Here is an 11,049-nt window from a genome sequence, read left to right on the forward strand (position 1 = left end):
GCAGACTCCATCTCCTCAGCAACCTGCAACCACCAACCATCCTTAAGGCGCCTCACGGCTCTACGAACCTCCGAGCGAAGGCTTCGGTAAGCCTCCTCATTCTCTGACATGGGATGTTGTAGATGATGAGAGTGGGCCTGTCGCTTTTTCTCAGCCAGCCTGAACACCTCCTTTGTCAGCCAGGGTCTCTGAGGAGGTCTGGACCGTGTACCCAAAGAAGCCATTGCAGCTGCATAAGCCACAGTCCTAAACCTCGCCCATTTCCCCTCGACATGAGGAGGTTTGGGATGATGCCAACCCCAGCTGCAAGCGATGATTAAATTCTCGCTTGAAATTTTAATCAGCTAGCTGAGACCATGCCACTATGGGTTTGAATGGGGTCCTGGGTGTACACCCACCACCGGAGTGGAAGAATGGCAGGCACATCTTAAAGATGCCAAGTCGATGGTCAGTGGGCAGATCAGCTCCTGGTGTCAAGGACATGGGCCCGCATCCACTGTTCCATCACAATGTAGTCCAGCAGATGGTCTTGCTTGTGTAGTGACTGTGATTGTCACTGTGTGGTGCCGGGCTTACGAAACCACAGCGGATAATGTCTTGGCATTATGTGTAGTCCGCTTACTGGGCGAAGTACCAGCCCTCACGGGGCTTGGGTGAGCGCTGTGCAGCGTGGAGGCACCATGTGCGGTGTGCGGTGCGGGCTCCCGGTGAGGGAGCGAGAGGGAGTGTCAGCCAGCCAGGGTTACGTTGGGGCATGATACGCTGGTTGGCCTGCCGACACGTAACCGGATGATATTGGAGGGGGGCCTCCGGTGGACGGGGGCCGCTGGGCGGTCACGTGGTATAGCAGAGCTCTCGGGGAGCCTTCGGGAAAGAGCCGGAGAGATCTGGAAGGTGGGCGGGGCGAGGGGCGGAGCCAACCCCAGCCCAGGCCGATATAATGGGGGCCCCAGGAGGGGCTCGGGGTTCTTCGTGTTACTGGTGATGAAGATCCACGTCGGGTTGAAGAAGCCTCTAGCCACGTGGTCCGGGACCCAGCTTGTGGTCTGGGCCGGGATAGCGAACCGTGTCTAGTTCTGCCGTAGCGTGGCTAGATGAGCATTCAACACCCAAGTGTAGGTTGTGTTATGTTACGTTGAGTTTCTGAATAAAGTGTTGCTCCCAAGACAACGTCTGCGACTCAGTTGAACTCGTTACACTTGGACCTGGCATGCATCCATGATGTTGTGTGGATGTGCCGATGCCGGAACAGCGTGTTGGTAATTACAAGCCCATGGGCTGCACAAAAATCTATCAGCCTCTTACCGTTGTTATTGAGCTGATCTGGCCCATGCCCACCAATCACTTCAGACCAGGTGCTAGCATCATGACCAACTCGGGCATTGAAGTCACCCAACAAGATGACTCTATCCCGAGGGGCCACTTTAGCCAGTATCTTTGACAGGAGGTCATAGAAGCCATCTGACTCATCGGCCTTGCCTGCATCCTTCCAGATGTTCGTCTTCAGTGGGGGCATACATAACCACGACCACCACTCCTTGCCTCTGGTTGATGGGAAGGCGAGCCCAAAGTAGCCTGGGGATTACAGCATCCCACACCTGACCGCCACACTCCCACGCCCCCTTCATTCTTTTGTTCAGAAGAAGAGCCACTCCCTGTTGTTTGGCAGTCTCCTGCCCCGAGTAAAGGACTGTCCACCCCTCATGGTGGCAGGAGCCAGAGCCGGTCCCCTGGACCTCCTGAATACCATAGAGATGCAGGCGGTACCGGTCCAGCTCCCAACAAAAGAATGGAAGCCTCTCCTCCGCAATGAGCGTTCGAACATTCCACGTGGCCATCCGTAGAGGCTTTTTGTTGTTTCTGAAGAAGCCCCGAGGATAAAGATTCAATCTCCTCGCTCCGCCAAATGGGGTTTGGCCAGGAGACGTCATAGACGCCCGTACCCCTGGTGCCTCCGGCACAAACTTAATAAATGCATTACCTCGTATTTTAGTGGTATTTAATTGAAAGTGGAGGGGTTACCAGTCCCTCGCACCGGTCCAAAGCCCCCTTTTGGCCATTGTGGTGGTAACAAATGCCATGAAGGGAAAGGCCAATCTAAATTGGCCCTCCCCCCACGGCACTGCCCACCACAATTTTGCCGTCCGGCACCTCAAGGAGGTAGGGGGTTGTTTTTGCCGGACAATACACACACGGACATACATACACATACACATACATCCACACACGTGTACATACATACACATACATAAACAAAGACCCTCCATATAGCCTCAACAGACTGTAGGGGCAAGTGCTGTTAGCGAGCACCTATGAAGAGACCGGAACGGCACACGAGGGGGTTGGTGGCAAGCACAACGCCCGACCACCTTTGTCTGCTCAGTGGCGATGTTTACACACCACACCAGGTACTCAATTGAGGCTGAGTACACCTAGGGGAGGCCCAGGACCATTTCAGATAATCTTCACCGGTGTTGGCCACGAGCGGGAATTGAACCCGGGTCGCCGGGTTCGTAGCGCTAACCACTACTTTACCACTACCCATCTTGGTGTGGGGGTCACCTGAGTCTCGATGTTGTGCCCTTTGAGTGCCGAGCGGATGAAGTGCAGCACGCAGTCCACCAGCCCCTCGCACTGCCGCATGCTCAGCCGCCTGTCCGGGTCTGCCAAGCTCAACTCCCTGCAACGTCACCGCCGTGACGTGAACCCTGACGTCCCCGTCACGTCAACCACGACATTCCCGTCGCGTCCACCGCAACGTCCCCGTCACGTCTGTCTCGGCGCGCCTTACCGCAGGCACGCCAAGGCGTTGCAGAACGCCGCGGAAGGCGAGGCGGGCGAGCTGAGTGAGGAGGGTGAGACGGGCGAGCTAGGTGAGGACGGTGAGGAGGGTTTGTCTCCAACGTTGCTCCTCCAGCCGCTCTCTGGCACCAGCACGAGCTCCACCAGCGCCGGGAGGCAGAGCTCCACCAGCGCAGCCCTCAGAGGCTCGTGGCACGACAGGTTCCACAGCGTGCCTGGGGTGGCGAGGGTGGGTGGGTGGTGAGTGTGAGTGGTGAGTGTGGGTGGTGAGCATGGCGAGAGTGGTGAGCCTGGTGAGAGTGGTGAGCCTGGTGAGAGTAGTGAGCGTGGTGAGAGTGGTGAGCGTGACGAGCGTGGCGAGCATGGGTGGTGAGTGTGGGTGGTGAGTGTGGGTGGTGAGCGTGGGTGGTGAGTGTGGGTGGCGAGAGTGGGTGGTGAGTGGTGAGTGTGGGTGGCGAGAGTGGGTGGTGAGTGTGGGTGGGTTGCTACCGGTGATCTTCTCCAGGGTGTGAGGGTTGTGAGTGCGTCCCAGCAGGCTGGCGAAGGCCGCGATGCCTCCATTGTTGCAGAGGGCCAATGCGCCAACATGGTTGGAGCTGAGGACTTGCAACACCTCACATGCATATGCACGCACCTGTGGGGGCACGGGGAGATGAGGAGATGCACAAACAACAACCGCCATACGCCACCAAGTGGCGGTGATGTCACCACGACGCTTGTGCCAGGCTATGTGCACCTTGAGGCCACGTGAAGTGTCGAACGCCCGCTGGCAGAAGGTCAAGGGACAGACCCAGGTGCCACGGGTCGACTGACTGAGATGACTGGCTGATGCACCGCCTGTGCCCCCTCCTGTGCCAACCTGCTGTGCTTTAGCCACCCGGCGCTCCGCTCGTTGTTCTGAGCGTCGCTCCTCCGCCCTCCGTTGTTGTTGGAGGGCGACTGCCTCCAACTGCCCAGTAGCGTCCTTCACGAGCCTCCTCCACAGAGGCCGATTTTTACACCGCTGGTACCAGTCATCGGGAAGTCGACTCAGCTCCACATCCTCTTGTACCACGTCACTCCATCTCTTCTCTAGCCCGTGCCGCGCACAGACAAAGATACCCCGTATAGCCTTAACAGACTGTAGGGGCAAGTGCTGTTAGCGAGCGCCTTTAAAGGCCGGCACAGCACACGAGGGGGTGGGTGGCCAGCACCATGCCCGGCCGCCTTTGTCTCCCTAGCGGCGATGTTTACACATCCCTCCAGGTACTCATTTGAGGCTGAGTCGACCTACACACACACAGACACATATCCTTGTGCGCCCCACCCGTGGTCTCACCTGGTCGTCGTCCTCACGGTCAGTGAGCAGCGTGAGGAGTGAGCGCGGCGTCCCAGCCGCCCTCACCACTGCCACCGCCCACTCCTCGGGTTGCTCGCAACCACCACTGCCACCACGGCCACCACCCCCACCAACACCACCACCACCGCCACCACCACCAACACCACCACCCCCACCACCACCAACACCACCACCGCCACCAACACCACCACCGACAACACCACCACCACCAACACCACCGCCACCAACACCACCACCAATAACACCACCACCAACACCACCACCGCCACCACCCCCACCAACACCACCAACACCACCAACACCACCGCCACCACCGCCACCAACACCACCACCCCCACCACCACCAACACCACCAACACCACAGCCAGCGGCGGTGGTGTTGGTGGTGGTGCAGCAGCAGCAGCAGCGTCTGAGAGCGCCCAGGAAGCCGAGCCACCAGCGGCACAGCGGGGAGCTAAGCGGCAGTGCGGCAGTAGCAGCAGGGACAGCAGCAGGAGCAGCAGCAGGGACAGCAGGGGCAGCGGCGGCAGGGGCAGCAGGGGCAGCGGCGGCAGGGGCAGCAGCAGCAGGGACAGCAGCAGCAGGGGCAGCAACAGCAGGGGCAGCAGCAGCAGGGACAGCAGCAGGGACAGCAGGGACAGCAGCAGCAGGGACAGCAACAGCAGGGACAGCGGGGGCAGCAGGGGCAGCAGCAGCAGCAGGGACAGCAGCAGGGGCAGCAGGGACAGCAGGGACAGCAGCAGCAGGGGCAGCAGCAGCAGGGACAGCAGGGGCAGCAACAGGGGCAGCAGGGACAGCGGGGGCAGCAGGGACAGCAGGGGCAGCAGCAGCAGGGACAGCAGGGGCAGCAACAGCAGCAGGGACAGCAGAAGGGTCAGGGCGCAGAGCGTGAGACAGGAAGGCCGCGTTGGCCATGGTGGTGACAAAGTCCTCGTCCTGGGGGGGAGGGAGGGGGAGTGGGGGAGTGGTGAGTGTACTAGTGGTGAGTGTACTAGTGGTGAGTGGTGAGTGTACTAGTGGTGAGTAGTGGTGAGTGTACTAGTGGTGAGTGTACTAGTGGTGAGTGGTGAGTGTACTAGTGGTGAGTAGTGGTGAGTGGTGAGTGTACTAGTGGTCAGTGTACTAGTGGTGAGTGGTGGGTGTACTAGTGGTGAGTAGTGGTGAGTGGTGAGTGTACTAGTGGTGAGTGTACTAGTGGTGAGTGTGCTAGTGGTGAGTGGTGAGTGTACTAGTGGTGAGTGTACTAGTGGTGAGTGTACTAGTGGTAAGTGTACTAGTGGTGAGTAGTGGTGAGTGGTGAGAGTACTAGTGGTGAGTGTACTAGTGGTGAGTAGTGGTGAGTGGTGAGTGTACTAGTGGTGAGTGTACTAGTGGTGAGTGGTGAGTAGTGGTGAGTGGTGGGTGTACTAGTGGTGAGTATACTAGTGGTGAGTGTACTAGTGGTGAGTAATGGTGAGTGGTGAGTGTACTAGTGGTGAGTAGTGGTGAGTGTACTAGTGGTGAGTGGTGAGTAGTGGTGAGTGTTGAGTAGTGGTGAGTGTACTAGTGGTGAGTGTACTAGTGGTGAGTAGTGGTGAGTGTACTAGTGGTGAGTAGTGGTGAGTGGTGAGTAGTGGTGAGTGGTGAGTAGTGGTGAGTGTACTAGTGGTGAGTGTACTAGTGGTGAGTGTACTAGTGGTGAGTAGTGGTGAATGTATTAGTGGTGAGTGTACTAGTGGTGAGTGGTGAGTAGTGGTGAGTAGTGGTGAGTGTACTAGTGGTGAGTGGTGAGTAGTGGTGAGTGTTGAGTGTACTAGTGGTGAGTGTACTAGTGGTGGGTAGTGGTGAGTGGAGAGTAGTGGTGAGTGTACTAGTGGTGAGTGTACTAGTGGTGAGTGGTGAGTAGTGGTGAGTGTACTAGTGGTGAGTAGTGGTGAGTGTACTAGTGGTGAGTGGTGAGTGTACTAGTGGTGAGTAGTGGTGAGTGTACTAGTGGTGAGTGGTGAGTGTACTAGTGGTGAGTGTACTAGTGGTGAGTGTACTAGTGGTGAGTGTACTAGTGGTGAGTAGTGGTGAGTGGTGAGTAGTGGTGAGTGGTGAGTGTACTAGTGGTGAGTGGTGAGTGTACTAGTGGTGAGTGTACTAGTGGTGAGTAGTGGTGAGTGTACTAGTGGTGAGTAGTGGTGAGTGTACTAGTGGTGAGTGTACTAGTGGTGAGTGTACTAGTGGTAAGTAGTGGTGAGTGTTGAGTGTAAACTCACCAGGCGATGCTGAACCCCCCAAACCCGGATCCAACTCCACACGACGAACCGGTTCCAAACACAAGTCGACAAGGTATTGATTCAGACTCTAAGTCGATTTCTCATGCAATTCAATGAGCAATCGAATTCTAATACAACTCTTCAATCCGATTCCCCGTGCAAGTCAATAGGAGTCGATTCTTAATGCGTTTAAAAAGGAGTCGACTCCTCACGAAACAATGTTGAGAATCAATTTATACGGTGGCGTCACGGAGGTAAAATAAAACAAAATAAAATAAACAATTAAATCACGACGTTTCGGAGGCAACACAAGTCTCCTTCTTCAGGTGGAACAGACACAGCGGTGTACTAGTGGTGAGTGGTGAGTAGTGGTGAGTAGTGGTGAGTAGTGGTGAGTGGTGAGTGTACTAGTGGTGAGTGTACTAGTGGTGAGTGTACTAGTGGTGAGTAGTGGTGAGTAGTGGTGAGTGGTGAGTAGTGGTGAGTGGTGAGTGTACTAGTGGTGAGTAGTGGTGAGTGGTGGGTGTACTAGTGGTGAGTGTACTAGTGGTGAGTGTACTAGTGGTGAGTAGTGGTGAGTGTACTAGTGGTGAGTGTACTAGTGGTGAGTGGTGAGTAGTGGTGAGTGGTGAGTGTACTAGTGGTGAGTGTACTAGTGGTGAGTAGTGGTGAGTAGTGGTGAGTGGTGAGTGTACTAGTGGTGAGTGTACTAGTGGTGAGTAGTGGTGAGTGGTGAGTAGTGGTGAGTGTACTAGTGGTGAGTGTACTAGTGGTGAGTAGTGGTGAGTGGTGAGTAGTGGTGAGTGGTGAGTGTACTAGTGGTGAGTGTACTAGTGGTGAGTGTACTAGTGGTGAGTAGTGGTGAGTAGTGAGTGTACTAGTGGTGAGTGGTGAGTGTACTAGTGGTGAGTGTACTAGTGGTGAGTAGTGGTGAGTGGTAGGTGTACTAGTGGTGAGTGTACTAGTGGTGAGTGTACTAGTGGTGAGTAGTGGTGAGTGTACTAGTGGTGGGTGTACTAGTGGTGAGTGTACTAGTGGTGAGTGTACTAGTGGTGAGTGTTGAGTAGTGGTGAGTAGTGGTGAGTGTACTAGTGGTGAGTGTACTAGTGGTGAGTGGTGAGTGTACTAGTGGTGAGTAGTGGTGAGTAGTGGTGAGTGTACTAGTGGCGAGTGGTGAGTAGTGGTGAGTGGTGAGTAGTGGTGAGTGTACTAGTGGTGAGTGTACTAGTGGTGAGTGGTGAGTGTACTAGTGGTGAGTGTACTAGTGGTGAGTAGTGGTGAGTGTACTAGTGGTGAGTGGTGGTGAGTAGTGGTGAGTGTGCTAGTGGTGAGTGTTGAGTAGTGGTGAGTGTACTAGTGGTGAGTGGTAAGTGTGCTAGGGGTGAGTGTACTAGTGGTGAGTGGTGAGTGTACTAGTGGTGAGTGTACTAGTGGTGAGTAGTGGTGAGTGGTGAGTGTACTAGTGGTGAGTGTACTAGTGGTGAGTGGTGAGTAGTGGTGAGTGTTGAGTGTAAACTCACCAGGCGATGCTGAACCCCCCAGACCCGGATCCAACTCCACACGACGAACCGGTTCCAAACACAAGTCGACAAGGTATTGATTCAGACGCTAAGTCGATTGCTCATGCAATTCAATGAGCAATCGATTTCTAATACAACTCTACAATCCGATTCCCCGTGCAAGTCAATGGGAGTCGATTCTTAATGCGATTAAAAAGGAGTCGACTCCTCACGAAAGAATGAGAATCAATTTGTACGGTGGAGTCACGGAGGTAAAATAAAATAAAACAAAAGAAAACAATTAAATCACGACGTTTCGGAGGCAACACAAGTCTCCTTCTTCAGGTGGAACAGACACAGCGGAACATCAGTGTCAAGTGGACAGCTCAGTGACACAGAATTAGTAAAGTTGGACTACATGTTTATTTCTCGAAAGCATTTTGGCTGTAGACCAGTGTAACAAGTCAAAAATTTAACTGGAGGCTTTATTTCTTCCAGCACAGGACGCATGATATGGTAGCTGCAGTAAGCCACCCACCGCCGACACACACACACCCACGTGTATTTGTGGATGCACTAAGCCGACACACACACACACCTGTACTTGTGGATGCACTAAGCCAACACACACACACCCACCTGTACTTGTGGATGCACTAAGTCCGACACACACACACACACCTGTACTTGTGAATGCACTAAGTCCGACACACACACACACACCTGTACTTGTGGATGCACTAAGCCGACACACACACACACCTGTACTTGTGGATGCACTAAGCCAACACACACACACCCACCTGTACTTGTGGATGCACTAAGTCCGACACACACACACACCTGTACTTGTGGATGCGTGAAGTCCGACACACACACACCGACCCATCTGTACTGGTGGATGCACTAAGTCCGACACACACACACACCGACCCACCTGTACTTGTGGATGCACTAAGTCCGACACACACACACACCTGTACTTGTGGATGCACTAAGTCTGTGACACACACACCTGTACTTGTGGATGCACAACACGGACGACAGTTTATAAAACAACAACACACAACAATAACTATAACATTCACAGTGTTAATAATAATAACAACAACACGGACGACAGTTTATAAAACAACACACAACAATAACGACAACATTCACAGTGTTAATAATAATAACAACAACACGGACGACAGTTTATAAAACAACAACAACACACAACAATAACGACAACATTCACAGTGTTAATAATAATAACAACACGGACGACAGTTTATAAAACAACAACACACAACAATAACGACAACATTCACAGTGTTAATAATAATAACAACACGGACGACAGTTTATAAAACAACAACACACAACAATAACGACAACATTCACAGTGTTAATAATAATAACAACAACACGGACGACAGTTTATAAAACAACAACAACATACTACAATAACGATAACATTCACAGTGTTAATAATAATAACAACAACACGGACGACAGTTTATAAAACAACAACACACAACAATAACGACAACATTCACAGTGTTAATAATAATAACAACAACACGGACGACAGTTTATAAAACAACAACAACACACAACAATAACGACAACATTCACAGTGTTAATAATAATAACAACAACACGGACGACAGTTTATAAAACAACAACACACAACAATAACGATAACATTCACAGTGTTAATAATAATAACAACACGGACGACAGTTTATAAAACAACAACACACAACAATAACGACAACATTCACAGTGTTAATAATAATAACAACACGGACGACAGTTTATAAAACAACAACACACAACAATAACGACAACATTCACAGTGTTAATAATAATAACGACACGGACGACAGTTTATAAAACAACAACAACACACAACAATAACGACAACATTCACAGTGTTAATAATAATAACGACACGGACGACAGTTTATACAACAACAACAACACACAACAATAACGACAACATTCACAGTTTTGATTTAAAGCTTTCGTGACTGCAGTAATTCATATTCTTAGTTTTTTCGGTAAAGTCACGTTGAAGAGAAACAACAAAATAACAAAATATATATAAAACAATAAAAAAATTCTCACGACGTTTCGACCATAACTCAAACGGTCATCATCAGGTGTGTGGGTTTGCATAAATTTATTTTGAAAACGGCATATTTATTTATATATATATAAAAATAACGTTTGCGTCACGCGCAACGATGGCAGTTTGCCAGGACTAGTCCATCTATTTTTTTGAAAAGAGGAGGGGGGAGACGAAATTTGTTTTTATGTATGCTGTCTGAAAGGCACTGTAAGCGTGAACAATCAATCAAGAACTGAAATGATTTATCAAATCTTTCCAATGATTGCTAAGATAGAATCCATCTTCTCGGTTGAAATTGTCTCTGTGTTTGTATATGTGGATAGCCTCATGAACGAATCTCTCATGGAAGCCAGATGGCTTACAAAGAACCTCCGTCTTGGAAAAGTCAATGGCATGTGAGCCTACTGAATTAGAACAATGATCTGCTACGGCCGAGGTGTTGGTCCTACCGTGTTTAAGGTCTGCTTTATGTTCACGAATGCGGTCCGAGATATGGCGTTTGGTTTCTCCAATGTAACTACTGCCACAGAGGCAACTTAGTTTGTAGACACCAGGGTATTGTATGTCCGGAATCACATCTTTTACAGACGGAACCAGATCACGGATTTTATGTAATGTGTTGAAACGGACCTGGATCTTGTGTTTATTCAAGATTTTGGAGATCTTTTTTGTGATCCCAGCAATGTAGGGTAAAGTGATGGTTTTGAAAGGCTCCTCAAGAGGGTTCTTCTTCATGGTTTGAGTGATAGCTTTGCGGATTGTATAGTCGGAGTAACCATTAGCCCTAAGAGCTTGGTGTACGTGCTTGAGTTCACTGCTTATGTGTTCCTGGTCGGATATGCATTGGGCTCTATGATACAGAGTCTTGATGAGAGAATTCTTCTGTGATGGATGGTGGTGGGAATCCGGTTTCAGATAAGCATCCGTATGGGTAGCTTTCCTGTAGACAGAGTGGCTCATTGAACCATCAGGTCTCTTTTTAATTAGGACATCCAAAAAAGGTATCTTGCCATCTATTTCGACTTCCATGGTAAATCTGATGGCTGGGTG

The 11,049-nt window shown here is 51.2% G+C and overlaps 1 protein-coding gene across 1 annotated transcript; it reads right to left on the minus strand.

Moving 5' to 3' along the window:
* Positions 1–618: 618 nt before the first annotated feature.
* On the minus strand, positions 619–7,944 carry LOC142908564 (uncharacterized). The gene is made up of 6 exons (XM_076059323.1): positions 7,902–7,944; positions 4,121–5,077; positions 3,292–3,436; positions 2,792–3,017; positions 2,563–2,680; positions 619–660 (listed from the first exon to the last, which is right to left on the minus strand). The coding sequence occupies exons 2-6, from the start codon at positions 5,054–5,056 to the stop codon at positions 619–621; spliced, it is 1,467 nt and encodes a 488-aa protein (XP_075915438.1). The 5' UTR covers positions 5,057–5,077; positions 7,902–7,944.
* Positions 7,945–11,049: the final 3,105 nt, after the last annotated feature.

Source organism: Petromyzon marinus, unplaced genomic scaffold (assembly GCF_048934315.1).
Source record: "Petromyzon marinus isolate PM22_M1 ecotype Great Lakes invasive population unplaced genomic scaffold, UKy_Petmar_22M1.pri1.0 PM_G_Scaffold_1, whole genome shotgun sequence".
Taxonomy (NCBI): Eukaryota; Metazoa; Chordata; class Hyperoartia; order Petromyzontiformes; family Petromyzontidae; genus Petromyzon; species Petromyzon marinus.

Coding starts and splice junctions, on each gene's coding strand:
- LOC142908564 (XM_076059323.1), bottom strand. CDS start 5,056: ATGGCCAACGCGGCCTTCCTGTCTCACGCTCTGCGCCCTGACCCTTCT. Junction 3,018..3,291: donor CACCCTGGAGAAGATCACCG/GTAGCAACCCAC, acceptor TCGCCACCCCAG/GCACGCTGTGGAACCTGTCG. Junction 2,681..2,791: donor AACGCCTTGGCGTGCCTGCG/GTAAGGCGCGCC, acceptor GTGACGTTGCAG/GGAGTTGAGCTTGGCAGACC.